The sequence below is a fragment of the Mesoplodon densirostris genome, chromosome 9 (assembly GCF_025265405.1).
Source record: "Mesoplodon densirostris isolate mMesDen1 chromosome 9, mMesDen1 primary haplotype, whole genome shotgun sequence".
Lineage (NCBI taxonomy): Eukaryota > Metazoa > Chordata > Mammalia > Artiodactyla > Ziphiidae > Mesoplodon > Mesoplodon densirostris.
The window spans coordinates 69,516,269-69,535,805 of record NC_082669.1 but is presented as its reverse complement, the minus strand read 5'-3'; the positions used below and the strand labels follow the sequence as shown (position 1 = coordinate 69,535,805).

General features: G+C 45.6%; 1 protein-coding gene across 1 annotated transcript in view; it reads right to left on the bottom strand.

The window, feature by feature from the left end:
- Nucleotides 1–18,876, bottom strand: part of FKBP9 (FKBP prolyl isomerase 9) — a 48,498-nt gene extending 29,622 nt beyond the window's left edge. Inside the window, exons 1-4 of the mRNA XM_060107559.1 lie at nucleotides 18,503–18,876; nucleotides 4,334–4,479; nucleotides 3,595–3,784; nucleotides 3,183–3,328 (exon numbers count right to left, since the gene is read on the bottom strand). Coding sequence (XP_059963542.1) covers nucleotides 3,183–3,328; nucleotides 3,595–3,784; nucleotides 4,334–4,479; nucleotides 18,503–18,735 — 715 coding nt within the window. The 5' untranslated portion in view covers nucleotides 18,736–18,876. The remainder of the gene's footprint in view (nucleotides 1–3,182; nucleotides 3,329–3,594; nucleotides 3,785–4,333; nucleotides 4,480–18,502) is intronic.
- Nucleotides 18,877–19,537: the final 661 nt, after the last annotated feature.

Below are 19,537 nucleotides of genomic sequence, written 5' to 3'. Positions count from 1 at the left end.
TCAGAGGCTCAGGCCTGACACCCGGCTGGAGCACCAAGACCCTGTCAGCCACACGGCTTTTTTTCTAGTTTCTGTCCTTTTTCCACACATATAGGTTTTTTCCTTCATATCATTCAGTCTTGCTAAAGTTCTCGGGTAATCTCGGAGATCAATCTGAGTCCCTGTTAGTGTTGGAGGATCTCCTGCAGAGGCAGGGGGTGGCTGTGGCTTACTGTGGGGACAAGGACACTGGCAGCAGAAGTTCTGGGAAGTACTCCTTGGTGTGAGCTCTACCAGAGTCTCTCACAATCAACTTTTTTTAAAGTAAATTTATTTATTTTATTTTATTTATTTTTGGCTCATTGGGTCTTCGTTGTTCTGTGCGGGCTTTCTCTAGTTGCGGCGAGTGGGGGCTACTCTTCGTTGCAGTGTGTGGGCTTCTCATTGCAATGGCTTCTCTTGTTGCACAGCACGGGCTCTAGGCACGTGGGCTTCAGTAGTTGTGGCATGTGGGCTCAGTAGTTGTGGCTCGCAAGCTCTAGAGTGCAGGCTCAGTAGTTGTGGCGCACGGGCTTAGCTGCTCTGTGGTATGTGGGATCTTCCTGGACCAGGGCTCGAACCCATGTCCCCTGCACTGCCGGGCAGATTCTTAACCACTGCACCACCAGGGATGTTCCCCAATTTTTTTTTTTTTCCGTACGCGGGCCTCTCACTGTTGTGGCCTCTCCCATTGTGGAGCACAGGCTCCGGACGCGCAGGCTCAGCGGCCATGGCTCATGGGCCCAGCTGCTCCGTGGCATGCGGGATCCTCCCAGACCGGGGCATGAACCCATGTCCCCTGCATCGGCAGGCGGACTCCCAACCACTGCGCCACCAGGGAAGCCCCCCCCCAATTTTTAAAGAGGCAAAAATTCAATCCTTTAAGTGCATCCAAAACAAGATATAAGTAAAACTAAAGTTAGCTGAGATAAGAGGGGAAAAAACGGCACCCACAATCCAAAACATAAATAGTCCTCAAATCATTTCTATTTCACTTCAGGACGGTATTGCTTCTCATGGATGTTCCTAACAGTGGGGATTTATTGAATATGTGCAACACGATAATCCACATGAAGAGATTATTGGGCACTAGCTCTTCCTGCAAAGATCAACATCAACCAATAAGTAACTCTAAATCCAGGACTCTGGGATAAAAGGAAGTTAGTTACCTGACAAACCACTTACCTCAACACTCTTACTTGCCATTTGTTATGTCATGCAAAGGAGAAGGCCTAGACAACTGAACCACAGGGCATGCCAAGACTGTGCTCCTTCAACCAGCTCTTTGGCAGAGCCCACCCCTCTGTCTCCTTCCCCTCAGAGGAATGGTGAAATCTGCTGAAAGCAGGCTGCTGAGTCAGCCTCTGGATCATCAGGTGTGGTTAATTCCTGAAATGCAGGTGTGGGTGTGGGAGGGTGTGTGATAGAATATTAATCTTTTTTACTTTTCTGTATCTTTTAATTTAATAGAAAACAGAAGGCCTTACGGTAACCCCAGGGTTTAAATTTTTCTAGCATTATTATGTACTACCTGAATATTTGCTTTTTCTTTTTTTTTTTTTTGCGGTACGTGGGCCTCTCAATGTTGTGGCCTCTCCCGTTGCAGAGCACAGGCTCCAGATGCGCAGGCTCAGCGGCCATGGCTCACGGGCCCAGCCGTTCCATGGCATGTGGGATCTTCCCGGACCGGGGCACGAACCCGTGTCCCCTGCATTGGCAGGCAGACTCTCAACCACTGCGCCACCAGGGAAGCCCTGCTTTTTTTTATAACAACTTTATTGAGATATAATTCCCATACTATACAATTCACCTGTTTAAATTTATACCTGGCTAGCTGAGCACAGTGTCAACGTATAAAGCATTTAAAAATAACTATTTTAAATAAACTATTTATTTAAAATATTTAAATTATTTATTTAAAATAAATAAATAACATTCCTCACATTGGGCTAGGCATCTAGCTTTATTTGGTACCTCATATGCATGTGGATGATGATAAAAGGATTTGGGAGACAAGGAGAATGAACTTCCACTAGCCAAGGATGAGGGAGTTTGAGTAGTGATAAGAATAATAACATATCTTGGGGAGGGGAGAATTAAGATATATTTGCGGCAGTTATTTTCAAGCTTTATTTTTTTTTTAGCAGGTTTTTAAAGAAACTGTCTGCAGATTCCCAGTAATAAAAGTGGAGCTCGACAGGAGAGAAGGCTCCCCCTCCTCCTTCTCTGTAGACCTAGAGCTCTCAGAAAACATAGCTTGGAAAACATTATATTAGGGGGTTATTAGAAGTCGGGTATCGCTGTCAGTAAACTTCTTAAATAGCATCACATTTTCTTTTTTTTTTTTCTCTATTTTCTTTTTTTTGTTTTTTTTTTTTTTGGCCACACGGCTTGTGGGATCTTAGTTCCCCGACCAGAGATGGAACACACGCCCCTGCACTGGAAGCACGGAGTCTTAACCACTGGACCACCAGGTAAGTCCTGAGATGTCTTACTTAAGAACAATAATGAGGGTGGGATGAATTGGGAGATTGGGATTGACATATATACACTATTGATACTATGTATAAAATAGATAACTAATGAGAACCTACTGTATTGCACAGGGAACTCTACTCAATACTCTGTGGTGACCTAAATGGGAAGGAAATCCAAAAAAGAGGGGATATATGTATACGCATAGCTGATTCACTTTGCTGTACAGTAGAAACTAACACAACATTGTAAAGCAACTATACTCAAATAAAAAATTTTTTTAATAAAATAGTGCTAGGTGGAAAAAAAAAAAGAACAACAATGACCATTAATAGGTAGAGATTTCTGCAACTTACTCATCAGACAGCAAATGACCTAGACTAGCACCGTCCAAATAGAACTTTCTGCAGTGATGGAAATGCTCTGTATCTGCCCTGTCCAGTATAGCAGCCCTTGGCAACAAGTGGCTCTTAAGTACATGAACTGTGGCAGTGTGACCAAGGTACAGTATTTAAAGTTTTATTTAACCTAATGTAAATGTAAATAGCTATATGTAGCTAGTGGCTACCATATTGGACACTGCAAGTACAGACCAAAAGCTCTGGTGGGTTTCACATGGTAAGTTAAATTAACCACTGCAAAAGAAATAAAGACAGAAGAGAGTGGTTCAAAGAATGAGAAGGACTTACCATCTCCATCTTCTCCATAGGCCAGAAAAGGAGGTATGGTGATGATGCGCTTTTCTCCCACACACATCCCCAACAGCCCTTTGTCCATTCCAGGAATCAGCCAGCCAATTCCCACATATGTGTCATATGTTTTCATGCGATTGTGACTGAAAACCAATGAGAAAGGGGAAAAGTTCCATACCATGAGGGCATTTCCAATTCATTCTTCAAAAGGTTTTTGTTGCCCAAAACTCAGCTACCAATGAACTCATACCCATCCCTGGAGAAAAAGCATGTATACATCTTTGTTCCCAATCACAGAGCAGTTGGGAATGAATCCCTTTTCTGATTTCTCCATGGGCATAAAAAAGCTGATGAGAGAGAAAGAACTAAGGGGCATTTCAATGATACTACCATGAATGGCAGGACTTACCTCGAATCAAACAGTGTCCCATCCAAGAACGTTCCATTGTAGTGGTACCTAACAAAATCAGACACCTGGATGGTCCGAGGGCAACTGGGGGGCTTGAAGTAAGTGTGAATCTGAACCTGATCTTCCGAATTCCAAATATCCATCAGAAGTACATCAAAATGAAGCACTGAATCTGGGGGAATCACACCAGCTTGAAAATAAAGAGAGTTCACACTGAGAAGCTGCTGCCTTTTGGGCCAAATAAATAAACACCTAGGATGCTGCCAAGGTGAATGGAAGCCAAAAGGGCTCGAGAGGTCACATACAATTCCAAAATGAGCCACGTTCCCTCCTTCTTTTTTCCAAATGAAAAAAAAACATTTTTGGCCGCACCCTGTGGCTTGCAGGATCTCAGTCCCCTGACCAGGGATTGAACCCAGGCCATGGAATTGAAAGCCCAGGATCCTAACCACTAGGCCACCAGGGAAGTCCCTCCAAATGAAATTTAAAGAAAAGAGAAAAAACACAAAAATTTCCTCTCAGCAAGGATAACATTCAGTACACCTGTGTTAATAACACTTCTTTCATATCTAGAATAAATAAACTTTTAAGATTAAATTTTAGCTGTGTGTGTGTGCTCACAGCTTCTCATTTTCCCCTACCCGAAGCTTCCAAAGACTCTAGTCTGCCTGACTGAAGAGCCTGCAAATGTTCTGGTGGTTTCGGCAGATGTGTTTACAAGCACAGAACAAACACTTACAAACTCCTTCACTTCCATAGGCCAGCTTTGGGGGGATCTTCACAAAACGCCTCTCATTGACACACATCCCGACCAGAGCTTGGTCCATTCCTGCAATCAGTTGTCCTTTTCCCACAAACACGTTGAAAGTGGAGTCTCTGTCATAGCTGAAGACCCAAAAGGTAGGGAGAGAGAAGGAAAAGTATAAATAATCCTTCCCTTAGTGAAACTAACCTGTAAAAATGTACCCATGGACAGAGTGAGGTCGCTGCAAAGTAAAAAGCCCACAGAGGAGTTACTGATACAGGACATATCTTCATTGGACAGTACTTGCAGGGTTGGAATTTTTTAATTACCTTGAATATTGCCAGCACATCTAATCAGATAAGCATCAGCATAACCCTCTCTAGAAAAAAATATATGTGGTTTGTTGTGAAATATCTACCAATTCTTCCATTAAAAAAAAATCGTTTACTCCATTTCTGTGTGATTGGTACCTAACAGCAACATCACAGATACTCATGTGCAAATTAACACTAATTTTCTTTTTTTTTTCTTTTAAGCCAATAAGTTAAACAAAGAGGCAGCGTGGTGTAGCAGGAAGTACACTTAAACTCTCTTAATCTCAGTTTCCTCCACTGCAAAATGTGAGTGATAATAGCCATCACAAGATCCGTACCATATAACAATGTGAAAAGTACTCTCAAAACCTAAGGGTTATGCCAATATTACTATACATAATTATTGCAGGTGATAGAAAGTCTGATGTAGTCTTGAAATCACTAATACATGTGTTTTAAAGGCTGACTGGTGATGGCCTTAAGTAGGAAAATAAATAATGGAATCATGGCTATGACTCAAGCTCTCATCCTCTTCCATGTCAAACTTAGCAACAACAAGGGGGTGCCAATTAGGATACTATGCTAGGGGCTTTGGGGGATATAAAAAAGTCCAAGGCATGGGGCTTCCCTGGTGGCGCAGTGGTTGAGAGTCCGCCTGCCGATGCAGGGGAAACGGGTTCGTGCCCCGATCAGGGAAGATCCCACATGCCGCGGAGAGGCTGGGCCCGTGAGCCATGGCCACTGAGCCTGCGCGTCCGGAGCCTGTGCTCCACAACGGGAGAGGCCACAACAGTGAGAGGCCCGCATACCGCAAAAAAAAAAAAAAAAAAAAAATTAAAAAAAAAAAAAAAAAAAAGTCCAAGGCATGGACTTTGCCTACAAGTACCTTACATACTGGCAGAGACACCTACAGAGTTTTAGACACTGTGTTTAAGAAAATGACTACAGAGCTTGGTTTATAATAACTAAACACTGGAAATAACTTAGAAGTTCAAGAGTATGGTACTGATTGCATATAAGGCAAGGACATATAATAAAATGCTCTATGGCCATTTAAAAATAACAGATTTCTACTATCGGGATGTAATGTATAGCATTACTATACATGACTATAGTTAATAATACTGTATAGTGAATATAGTTAATGGTGACTATAGTTAATAATATTGTGTTGCAGGGCTCCCCTGGTGGCACAGTGGTTAAGAATCTGCCTGCCAACGCAGGGGACACAGGTTTGAGCACTGGTCCGGGAAGATCCCACATGCTGCAGAGCAACTAAGCCCATGCGCCACAACTACTGAGCCTGCGCTCTAGAGCCCGTGAGCCACAACTACTGAGCCCGAGTGCCACAACTACTGAAGCCCGTGCACCTAGAGCCCATGCTCTGCAACAAGAGAAGCCACCGCTATGAGAAGCCTGCACAGCACAACGAACAGTAGTCCCCGCTCGCCACAACTAGAGAAAGCTTGCGCACAGCAACGGAGACCCAACACAGCCAAAGATAAAAATAAATAAATTAGGGCTTCCCTGGTGGCGCAGTGGTTGAGAGTTCGCCTGCCAATTCAGGGGACACGGGTTCGTGCCCAGGTCCAGGAAGATCCCACATGCCGTGGAGCGGCTGGGCCTGTGAGCCATGGCCGCTGAGCTGTGCTCTGCAACGGGAGAGGCCACAACAGTGAGAGGCCCATGTACCGCAAAAAAAAATAATTAATTAATTTAAAAAAATAATAATAATATTGTGTTGCATATTCAAAGTTGCCAAGAAAGTAACTCTTAAAAGTTATCATTGGTGGGGCTTCCCTGGTGGCGCAGTGGTTGAGAGTCTGCCTGCCGATGCGGGGGACGTGGGTTCGTGCCCTGGTCCGGGGGGATCCCACATGCTGCGGAGCGGCTGGGCGCGTAGGCCATGGCCGCTGGGCCTGTGCGTCCGGAGCCTGTGCTCCGCAACAAGAGAGGCCACAGCAGTGAGAGGCCCGTGTACCGCAAAAAAAAAAAAAAAAAAAAAAGTTATCATTGGTATACTGCTGTGATAATTCTAAGGGGTTCTTACTTGTTCATTAAACAGGTTTGCCACAAGAAAAAAAAAAGTTATCATTGGGATTTTCCTGGTGGCACAGTGGTTAAGAATCCACCTGCCTAAATACAGCTGCTATGGAGAACAGTATGGAGGTTCCTTAAAAAACTAAAAATGGAACTACCATATGACCCAGCAATCCCATTACTGGGCATATACCCTGAGAAAACCATAATTCAAAAAGAGTTGTGTACCACAATGTTCATTGCAGCTCTGTTTACAATAGCCAGGATATGGAAGCAACCTAAGTGTCCATCGACAGATGAATGGATAAAGAAGATGTGGCACATATATACAATGGAATATTACTGAGCCATAAAAAGAAATGAAATTGAGTTATTTGTAGTGAGGTGGATGGACCTAGAGTCTGTCATACAGAGTGAAGTAAGTCAGAAAGAGAAAAACAAATACTGTATGCTAACACACATATATGGAATCTAAAAAAAAAAAAAAAAGGTTCTGAAGAACCTAGGGGCAGGACAGGAATAAAGACGCAGACATAGAGAATGGATTTGAGGACACGGGGAGGGGTAAGGGTAAGCTGGGATGAAGTGAGAGAGTGGCATGGGCTTACATATACTACCAAATGTAAAATAGATAGCTAGTGGGAAGCAGCCACATAGCACAGGGAGATCAACTTGGTGCTTTGTGACCACCTAGAGGGGTAGGATAAGGAGGGTGGGAGGGAGGAAGATGCAAGACGGAAGAGATATGGGGATATATGTATATGTATAGCTGATTCACTTTGTTATAAAGCAGAAACTAACACACCATTGTAAAGCAATTTTACTCCAATAAAGATGTTAAAGAAAAAAGAATCCACCTGCCAATGCAGGGGATACGGGTTCGAGACCTGGCTGGGGAAGATCCCACATGCCGCAGAGCAACTAAGCCCATGCGCCACAACTACTGAGCCTGCGCTTTAGAGCCCGTGAGCCACAACTACTGAAGCTCACGTGCCTAGAGCCTGTCCTCCACAGCAAGAGAAGCCACCACAATGAGAAGCCCGCGAACTGCAAGGAAGAGTAGTCCCCACTCTCCACAACTAGAGAAAGCCCGCATGCAGCAGTGAAGACCCAACACAGCCAAAAAAAAAAAAGTTACCATCACAAGAAAAAAATTTTTTGTAACTATGCATGGTGATGGATGTTAACTACACTAATTGTGGTGATCATTTTGCAATATATACAAATATCAAATCATTATGTTGTACACCTAAAACTAATATAATACTATATGTCAATTATACCTCAATAAAAAAAAATTTAACGTTTCTATTCATTGGCATAGAAGGACATACACATGAAGAGAAAAGTTTAGGTTACAGAGCCACATATAAAATAATCCCATTTTGAATTTACATACATAGATGCATGTGAAAAATCCACAAGGTGAAACGTGAAAATATTACCAATAGTAATCTATGGGTAGGAGATTTCAGGTGACGGTTTGTCTTCTCTTTAATTCTCTCTTAATTTCAAAATGATCATGGAATCCATGTTCACAGGTTTCACTTCATGGATTTGACCAACTGGAAATTGAAAATATTTTTTCAAATTTCAGATAGTTCCAAAAAGCAAAAACCTGAATTTGCTGAACACCGGCAACTATTTACATAGCATTTACATTGTATTAGGTATCAGAAGTAATCTAGTGATGATTTAAAGCATACAGGAGGATGTGCCTTGGTTATATGCAAATACTACACCATTTTATATAAGGGACTTGAGTATCTGAAGATTTTGGTATCCAAAGGGGTCCTGGAACCAATCCCCCATGGATACCGAGAGACGACTGTACTTGTGTAATAAAATGTTAAATAAGGGCTGTTGGAATTTACCTGCCCTTCACTTGGTAAATTACTGCTACATTTTCCTCATTTTCCTTAATGAACAGCTTGGGAGAGCAGCACGGTCCACCTCACCACCTGTCAGGTCATCCTCCTCAGACCTGCCCTCTCCTTCCCTTTCTCCTCCTAGTTTTTAGTCCATTTCACAGCCTTCCTTTCTCCAGGTCAGTGAACAGAAAGCAAATGTCCAAGTTCTGGCTGACAAGCCAGAGAACAAAAGCACATAATCAGCTTTGTGCCGAAGTCGGCTCGACGCCTCCACCCTCTGTCTCCGGGAAACCAAAACCCACCCTGGGGAATGCCAGCTCTTCAGTTTCACTTGGCTGGGGCTTTGCCACACCCTGAACCATCATCAAACTGGAGGATTTATGGACCTGAATTCAGGCTTCGAAGACTTCCCAGGCACAGAACTTTATATTTTTCATCCACAGAACCCAAGTTTAATGAGAGTTTTTAATAGTAACTACTATTTAGAGAGCATTTATTATGTGTCAGGCACAGGGGTAACCTAAGCTTTTCTATACGCTACCTCATTTAATCTTCATACAACACCTGAAGGTAAGTGCTGATACTCAGGCTCCTGGGAGGTGAAAAAATTTCCCAAGCTCACAAAGTTAGCCAAATGGGAAAAAAAGCTAGAACCCAGGACTATCTGACTCTTATCCTCCATGCACAGGGCCTCCCTAGATGATGTATAAAAACTGGTATGGCCTCGCAGCATTAATTTATTCATTTGATGACTGCCTAAGCAACATGCTAGAAACAAAAAACACCTTTCCGAAAGAAAATGTGTAATTTACATACATGAGAAACTAACAAGCAAGGCCAGTTTTGTCTACAGCTGAAAACTCTGACCATCTGGAAAAATAAAGTTGTTCTCAGCAAATCTGTGCTGATCAGTACTACTGGAACAAATTCATACGCAGGGTCCAGCCAGGAGCTGGTCATGAAAATTATTTCTGCAAGTGCTGGAATTAGCCCTTATTCAGCCTGTCCCAGTATTGGGCTGATTTGCAGATGTTCCAATCGAGGTCCTGCAGGAAAGAGATGATAGGCACAAACTAGGCAGCTCCAGGATACTTTAATAAAGGGGCTGTGTGCAGGGTGCAGAGAAACAATTAAGGCACAATGCAGTGCCTCTGGGGACAAGAAGGGAGTGCAGTTGTCCCACCCAGACCTGAAGGATCCAGGAATAGAGAGGGAGCTCAGAGCACCTGACAGAAGCTAAGCTAGGACCTTTGGTCTAGGGACACAGCCCATGTGATGACTCTATAGGCAGGGAGCCAGAGGAATAAATATCTCCACCACACTCTTCTCCCTCCCTCTGATCTCCTGCTGATGCCCCATGGCTGAACCCAACCACAAGCCGGACTACAAGAGAGTCACTGATATAACCCGTACTATGCACAGGTAGTCCATATAGGTCAACCTCCCAGAGCAAAAAGCAAGTGCAACAGGGGTAGAGTGGACCTAGAAAGGCAAATGGAAATTATCCAGCACATCCAACACCCCCTTTCCTCTCCACCAGCTTATTTTTTCTCCCCTGCTCATTCACTGCTGTAGACCCTTTGATTGCTGCCCCTGACACTTCTACCTTCCTCTGCCCCAAGGGGGGTATGGGAGGTGGCTGCAGCACCCTCCAGTGATGCTCTTCCAGCTGATCAGCTCAAGGACCACTATGACAGGAGACATCACATAACACCCATCATATTCAACTCACTCAAATTCAACTCACTCATCTGCTACAAACAAGCATACACTGTCTTGCGCTTATTCCTCAGGATAGGTAACTACCCCTGTGGCTGCATTCTTAAAGCATAAATACTGTGGCTCTACTTCTAAATGCAGGTTTCAACCTGCAGTGAGGATGAACTTTAAAAAGAACATACGGCAAACTGAACACACTCACTTCTCTAGAGCCCCCAAAGCCCATTCCTAGTCAAGCTCCTCAGCTCTTTTTTTTAAAAAGGACTGAGAGGGCTTTCCAGGTGGCGCAGTGGTTGAGAGTCCGCCTGCCGATGCAGGGGACACGGGTTCGTGCCCCGGTCTGGGAAGATCCCATATGCCGCAGAGCGGCTGGGCCTGTGAGCCATGGCCGCTGACCCTGCGCGTCCGGAGCCTGCGCTCCGCAACGGGGGAGGCCACAACAGTGAGAGGCCCACGTACCGTAAAAAAAAAAAAAAAAAAGGACTGAGAAAACCAGAGCGGAGACCCTTGCTGTTAAGAGATGGCAACATTTTGGAAGATGGAAAGGGAACGGAGGGGCAGAAACTGACCTAGAAGGGAAGAAACAGAATCTAGGTGTATGCAAAAGGGGATCTGGTCAAGGGTGGACGCCGTGTGCCTCCTAGAGCCTGCGGAGACCACAGGGCAGAAGGAAACCTGGAGCATCAAAGTCCGAATTCAGAACAGCTACACCTCATCCCGGAGCCCCTTCCCCACTCTTAGCAGCTTGGTAACTATAATTTTAAGCTTTATGGAATTATTTAACTGCTTTTAAAACTCTGTGCATCTGTATTGCTTTAAAAATTAAATTAATTTTTAAACATTTTGCCGAAAATTGACATGCATGTATACTACTTGTTGCTGAGATTCTTTTGATCTCAGAGCCGGAAATGAAGTTAAAATGGCCATTACAAAGGGGAGAGAGAATGGCCCTATGGTTAGCAGAGCTGAAGCCCTGATCAACTATGAAAGGAAAAGACAGCTTGCTCTAAATGCCAATTTTAGATTCAGTTTAGACAAATAATAACCGAATACATTACTCCCCCTTGCACCTTTATTGAGGTATAATGGACAAATAAAAAGTACGTATATTTAAGGTGTATAACTTGATGCTTTGATACATCGTGAAATAATTGTCACAATCAAGCTAATTAACATATCCATCACCTCACATAGTTACTATTTTCTTTTTGTAGTAAGGACACTTAAGAATTACATTCTTAGCAAATGTCAAGTATACAATATAGTATTATTAACTATATTCACATTGCTGTACATTAGACTGAATAAATTTCTTTTGAACATTAAAGAGACTGCCATATTTTGAGAATTCATAACAGGAGGGAAGCAAGTTAATAAAGAGCCAGTCGATTGGGCATGGGAACCGCCTTCTGGTGTCTCAGAGTTGGTCAGATGGCTGGCTTACATGGGACGTGCTTGACATGAGGACTGTGGTCCTTGCCAAAGCCCTTGGTGAATGAGACTAGAACATTCATGAAAGGCACAAAAGTAGAAATTCACCTCCTAGTTGGATGCCTAGCCCTGGGATGATGACACAGGTGAGATTCAACACACTCCCCAGGCTGAATTCCACTGCTGAGCTTGGGCCCAACTCAAGGGAGGGAGGCCAAGTCTGATGTTTCTGCCTCCCACCTCCCTCCCCACACCTCTTGCTCCCAAAGGTGACTCTGGGCTTCCCAGACCCTTTGCCCAAGAGTATCTTCCTCAAACAACCACCTCTACCAGCAGCTAATGAGCCCTGGCAGGGGGGAAAGGCAAGCCACTAATGATCTGGCAGACTACCTGTCTGCTACCCAGATGGAAAAATGAGAGGAAGAGAGAGAAGGTGAGGGAGAAAAGAGGAGCAAGTAGGAGTGCAGAGGAAGGAAAGGAGAGAACGCATCTATTCACACCTCCACGGAGGGTCAGACACTGACATGCAAGCGGCTGGCCTGGATGGTCTTTGGTGCATTAAAGTATCATTAAAAGAAAAGTTTTGCAAAGGAAAGTAAAATCGTTACATTGCTATTGTGGATTTTTGCTTTTAAGCAACTGCACAAGTTAAAATGTCAGCTCTCTATAAATAATTCTTATTTTACACAAGTTTTCAGCCCAGCAAAATATAGCCAACTTAAATAATCAATATGAATGTATAGTTACTTGCAATGACCCACAAATGAAAATTAAAAGCAATGCCATTAAGGCAGTGGTTAAGAATCCGCCTGCCAATGCAGGGGACATGGGTTCGATCCCTGGTCTGGGAAGATCCCCCATGCCGCAGAGCAACTAAGCCTGTGCGCCACAACTACTGAAGCCTGCTCTCTAGAGCCCGCGAGCCACAACTACCGAGCCTGCGTACCACAAGTACTGAATCCCATGCGCCTAGAGCCCATGCTCCACAACAAGAGAAGCCACCGCAAATGAGAAGCCCGCGTACCGCAACCAAGAGTAGCCCCCGCTCGCGGCAACTTGAGAAAGCCTGCATGCAGCAACGAAAATCAAACGCAGCGAAAAATAAATAAATAAAAATCAATCAGTAAATAAATATAAAAAAAAAAAGCAGTGCCATTAACTCTTCAAAGGGGGCATTAGGTTGGCCTGCCAATAAAAGAAGAACTTTTCCTAAAGTTAGCAGAACTGCAATGGGAAGCTTCTCTTTCTTTACATGGCTTTTCTGTAGAAAGGCTTACCATGCAGATCAACAATTTAAATGCTTCCCACCTAAGTGAGCAAGTCCTGACCTGAGTCTCTCTGCCGCAACTTAACCCTTCCGGTCCACCCTGACACTGTCCGAGGTACTGCCCAGCCCACCGGCTCTCTGAGATCCAGTCCTGCAGAAGGGATGAGCCATAATGCCCTTTCACTTAACACATGACTTAACACCCATGTGGCGGGGGCGAGGGGGGCCGGGAACCTGACGCAAATGGGACCAATCAAATGGGAGAGATCCTGGGAATGTGGAATTGAGACAGATTCCAGTGAGTCAGCATTACTGGACCCAAGAGGTCATGTATGTGGCATGGAAAGCCTGCTGGAGCTCTCTTACAGGGAAGGGGAAAATGCGGCCCCTCTGCAATCCCTCAGAGAGATCCAGAAAGTCACCTCCATTCACGATTCTGGATCCTCAGGAGGAATTGGAGATCCTTCCAATAAATTCCCTTCCTTTCTTCTTAAGCTAGCTGTAATGGGTTTCTGGGCCCTCCCCCTACCCTGGCTTGAGGGTAGGGATTTTTTTTTAATAGACTTTGGTTTTTTTAGAGCAGTTTTGAGTTCACAAAAAAATGGAACAGAAGATACAGAGATTTCCCATACACCCCCTGACACCACCCCCCCACACACACACACAGCCTCCTCCATTATCAGCAGAATGCATCACCAGAGGGGTACATTTGTTAGAATCAATGAATCTACACTGACACGTCATTATCACCAAAAGTCCATAGTTTACATCAGGGTTCACTCTTTTTTTTTTTAAAGTTTATTTTTAAAGTTTATTTTTTAAGTTTATTTATTTATTTTGGCCGCACGGCACGTGGGACCTTAGTTCCCCAACCGGGAATCAAACCCGCGCCCCCTGCATTGGAAGCGTGGAGTCTTAACCACTGGACCGCAGGGAAGTCCCCCATCAGGGTTCACTCTCGGTGATGTACATTCTATGGGTTTGGACAAAGGTAAAATAACATGTATCCACCATCAGAGTATCATACAAAATAGTTTTACCTGAGGGCAGGGATTTTTGTCTGTTTTATCTCTGCTACATCCCAACAACTAGAATAGTAGGTATTCAATAAATATTTGTTGAATGAATGAATGAATATGTAAAATGAAGTTGACCTCTGTTACAAGTCTATGATTCTTTTAGAGCAATGGTTCTCAAAATGTGGTCCTAGCCCACAGCATCAGCATCACCTGGGAACTTGTTAGATATACAAATTCTCAGGCCCCATCCCAGACCTGCCTAATCAGGAACTGTGTATAATAAGCTTCAGGTGATTCTGATGCATGTACAGTTTGAACACCACTGGGTCTGAGCATTTACAACCTATATACCCAACAGGGCATGTAGTGGTCACGCAGTAATATTTATTGAATGTATAGACCTTAAAGGCCTGCAGACAGGCCTGAGACTGTGAATGAACTGACCAAGATGCTGGTTTTGCCTGCTAAAGACAACAGGAACATGTTAAACTTCAGTCCCTTACTACTAGGAATGCTATGGAACTCCTCAAAAGCTGAATCAAGAGTGGTGGACAAGGAGTTTCCAAGGACTAGAGAGTGAGAGCAGAAGCCCCCCACAGAAACCTGCAGGCGGGAAGCTGCTGTCTTCTCCTTAGATCTGTATCAGCAGCCACAGAGCATATTAACAAGCCCACGAAGGCTCCGAAATAAAATGAAACCACGTCCAAGCCAGTGACCAAGGGCTGAAAGGCTGGGCCTCCTGGCAACTGCAAATGTCCATAAGTTGAAAAGATACCAACTGCCCCCAAGCGCCAGGCACAGATGCAGGAAGAATGCTCTGTGGAAAGAAAGGCCCTTTGTGGTTTATGACCCTGGTCAGAACGACAGCTATCATTTTCTTCTGGGCAAAACCTCCAGATCAACAGCCAAAGCCCAAAGCATGCGGGTTTCTCCTTCCCTAAGCTCTTTGTGCAGGAATAGCAAAGTAACACCCTAATACTTCATAAACTCCCAAAGGAATAGAGGCCCTAGAAGGAAACTCACATTAATGAATCACCTACTGTGTACCCTGCTCCCACCATTCCATTGTCCACACTGCAGCCAAAGGGACCTTTGTAAAATGCAAATCTGATCCCTCACACCCCTGATTAACTCTTCAGTGGCTTCCCATGGTCCCTCGAAAAGACCAAACTCCATAGCCAGGCAGAGGAGAGCCCTCAAAGCTGGCCCTGTCTTCCTCTCTGGCCTCCCTTCACCTCCTCTTCTAACCCCTCTGTCACTCCTCCACTCCCACTCCAAGCTCAGGCTATTTTTTTTTTTTTTGGTGGTACGCGGGCCTCTCACCGTTGTGGCCTCTCCCGTTGCGGAGCACAGGCTCCGGACACGCAGGCTCAGCGGCCATGGCTCACGGGCCTAGCCGCTCCACGGCATGTGGGATCTTCCCGGACCGGGGCACGAACCCACGTCCCCTGCATTGGCAGGCGGACTCTCAACCACTGCACCACCAGGGAAGCCCAGGCTCAGGCTATTTTGAACAGCTTTCACATGCCCTCACTTCCAGGCCTCTGCATATGCTCTTCTCTCTACCAGTCACACCCTTTCTTCTGACCCCTACTCCCCAGCGCTCATCCCTCAGCTCCTCCTGGTAAATTTTAATCTTCCTCAGGCTTTATTCCTGCTATCCCAGAGCTCCATCTTGACCACCCCCTCCCCCACCCCCAACCCCTACACACACACACACACACACACACACACACACACGCACACACGCACGCACACACACACACACACACACACACCATATAGTTAAGCCTTCTGGGTGCTTCCAAAGCTCCTTGCCGTTCTTCCATCATATATGTGGTAGACTACAGATCATAAACTTTAGACTCTGGCACTAAACTGCCTAGATTCAAAGCCCCACTCCACCACTTAGTAGTTAAGTAGTTAAACTACTTAGTAGTTTACTCCACCTTGGGTAAATTACTTGAACTCCCTGAGCCTCAGTGTCTTCGTTCATAATGAGATAACTCCCTCACTGAACTGTGAGGTTAAAAGAATTCATTTCAGTTCCTGTATGTAAAGGCACATGGTAAGAACTATGTGTGAACTCTATGTGAGAGACAGAAGTGTGTGCTATTATTCTTTCTGTACTTATCGCACTATATAACTGTCTGGACTATAAGCGAAAGGGCAGGGAGGGGATACCATCTTCAGGGGCAGACACTGCATACACATTTGCTGAATGGATGGTAGCTCCTCTGTATTCTTTCCACTGTCCCACACTGCCTCACAGTGGCTGCCATCCTAGAGGGTAGAAAGTGTTAGACAATTTGTTCCAATGGGAATTATTAACATTAACACAAACAGGAAATTCTTACCTATTTTCTAATTAATGAAGCAAATTTAAAAAGATATACAAATGGCCAATAAACTCATGAAAAGATGCTCAACATCTTTAGCCATTAGGGAAACATGAATCAAAACTGCAAGGACGTGACTTCCCTGGTGGCGCACTGGTTGGGAATCTGCCTGCCAGTGCAGGGGACGTGAGTTCAATCCCTGGTCCGGGAAGATCTCACATGCCATGGAGCAACTAAGCCCATGCGCCACAACTACTGAGACTGCACTCTAGAGACCACGAGCCACAACTACTGAGCCCACATGCCACAACTACTGAAGCCCGCGCGCCTAGAGCCCATGCTCCACAACAAGAGAAGCCACCGCAATGAGAAGCCTGCGCACCGCAACAAAGAGTAGCCCCCACTCGCCGCAACTAGAGAAAGCCTGTGCACAGCAATGAAGACCCAACGCAACCAAAAATAAATAAATAATATTTTTTAAAAAAATGAAGTAAAAACACACATTCACAGAAAACCCTGTACATGAATGTTCATAACATCATTATTCATAATAACCAAAAAGCATAAAGAACTCAAATGTCCACCAACTAATGAATAGACAAAGTACGGTATGGAATATTATACAGCCATAAAAAGGAATGAAGTACTGATACATGCTACAACATGATGAACCTTGAAAACATTATGCTACATGAAAGAAGCCAGACATAAAGGCTGCAAACTGCATGATTCCATAAACAGACAGAGAGTAGATTAGTGGTTAACTAGAGCTGGAAGGGAAGTGAGTTACTGTTAATGGATCCAGCATTTCTTTTTTGGAACAATGAAAATGTTCTGGAATTAGAGACTTGTGATGATTGCACAACTCTGTGAATATACTAAAAAATAATGAATTGTATGCTTTAAATGGGTGAATTGTATGGAATGTGAATTATCTCTCATAAAGCTGTTCTTTTTTTAAAAAAAAGAAGCAACTGAAACAATAGTGAGAATGACTATTTCTCAGCGCTTGCTATGTGCCACGTGGCATACTAACCAGATTTTTTATATTGACTTATTGTCTGGAATTTCAAAAAAGGCAAGAGAGGCTAAGAGTACTTTTTAAAAGATAACTTCAGGAATGAGCCTAGCCCAGCCTCGAACACAAAACAGATGCTCAACAAACATTTCTCTTTACTTATTCTGGTGATTCACTTTAGAGATTATAAGGCATAGACCTAGGATTATAACAAAGACTTGGGAAGGAGAGCAGCCTGGAGCTGGAGGCGAAGAGGCCTTGTCAACCCTAAAGCTAAACTGGAGAGAAGCTGGGAGAGGTGTTGTGATCTTGGGGCAGAGTTTAGGGCTGAAATTGTGGACACGGTGCATGGCCCCGTGTCAAAGCTGAGTGACTTGCTCTGGATTACCTCCTGCCCAGGGAGTTTTTTGTAAGGCAGTAAAGGAAGGGCAGTAGTTAACAGGCACAGTCCTGGACTTGGATTGTCTGGGTTTCAAAATGATTCCGCTTAAACAAGCTTCTTAGCCTCAATGGCCTCAAGTTACCTCACTGGCAAAATGAGGGTAATGATAGTACCTACCTCAGAGAATTGTTAAGAATTAAATGAGTTCGTTATATGGAAGGCACTTAGAACTACCCTGGCACACTGTAATAGCGCCATATATGTTAGCGGCTGCTATCATCACCTTCATCATCATCATCATTATCACATTCGAGGGGCATGTCTTACTAGACACTCAAGGGCCTTGCCAGAAGGGACAGTAAAGGGAGACCAGCAGGCGGACACCAACATTTGCTCTTGGTGTCTGCTCACGGGCTGACGACTTTACACCCATTTCGCCTGTGTTCATGCGCAGCGTGGAGAGGGAGGGCGTGATCTGTCCCGACCCAGCTGCTGCGCAAGGTCCTATCAAGATTCCCGCTGACCAGGGAAGCAAAAGGGCCGGGAAACTCTCGCGGCACCGCACCCCCACCCCCAGCCCCCAGCACTCCAGGCTGAAGGGATGAAGGGTCTGGGAAGCTTTGGGTGGGAAGAGGGAGAGGGAGGAGCGCGGGGCGGAGCTGGGGGAGGTCCGTCGGGAGGGAAAGGCCTGTCCGGAGACAGGGAAGCTGGGAGAACGGGCGCTGCAGCCTCGGAGGTCGGGCCGGCACGCCGTGCGAGGTACCTGGAGTCGAACTTCTGGCCGTCTGGGAACATTCCCACGTAGTGGTAGCGCACGAAGTCGCCGCTGCGCACGGTGCGGGGACACTCGTCGGGCACGAAGCGCCGCTCGATCTGCAGCTCCGTGTCGGAGCCCAGCCCCAGGCCCGCCACGGGCGCCGCCTGCCCGGTCACCCAGAGCAGCAGCAGGAGCAGCGGCGGCGGCGGGGGCCGCCAACCCCGGGCCCTGATCGCCATCGCGGGCAGCGAGGAAACGGGGGGCGCGGCGCGGAGCTGGCGAGGCGCGCTGAGCTCAGGCGGCGCGGGTCGGGCCTGGGCGTGCGGCTGCGTTTGCAAACGTGGAAAAGACTCCTGGCCCTCCCCAGGCGGTAGCAACCACCCCCTCTCTCCCGCCCCCAGGCCACATCCGAGGGAGGGGAGGAGCCGCGGCCGCGCGCCAGGACCCGCCTGCTGCGCCCTGAGACGCCAGGGCCCGCAGGGTCGGGTGGGCTGGCCCGCCCGGGGAAGAGGCGGGCCTTCTTCGGCTGGCGAGTTCAAAGGGGACCCGTCCCCGAGGGAGAAACCGTGAACTCCTCGGGACTGGGCTTCGGCCCAAAGTTGGGAGGGAAAAACTGTTACTACCCAGACAAATCCGCTGGTCTCTGCCTGTCGCTAGAGACTCTCCGGATTTAGTGCCACCAGAGGCTTCTACGTGGCCGCGGATGCAATTACCCCTTGCTGCTTTGGGGAAGAGGAAAAAAAATTTTTTTAATTAGTTTCAAGGCTGGATTCTACGTTGAAAATGACTGAAACCGTCTTAAAGATTTTTTTCCAGGATTTTCTTTTAATACCCAGAGAAAGGGGGAGACATGAATTGTGAGACTCCCCTAACAGTTGTCCAGACGGAAGTTTTAAGTTGCTACCTGTGAGTGATACTTAATAGCAAACATCCCACGTGGTCCCACCCGCATGACTAAGCCGGTTAACACCCCACATTAGAGACTCAGATGCTGCGGGAAATTCATTAGAGTAGTTTAATGCATTCTTAGCTTAGAATTGG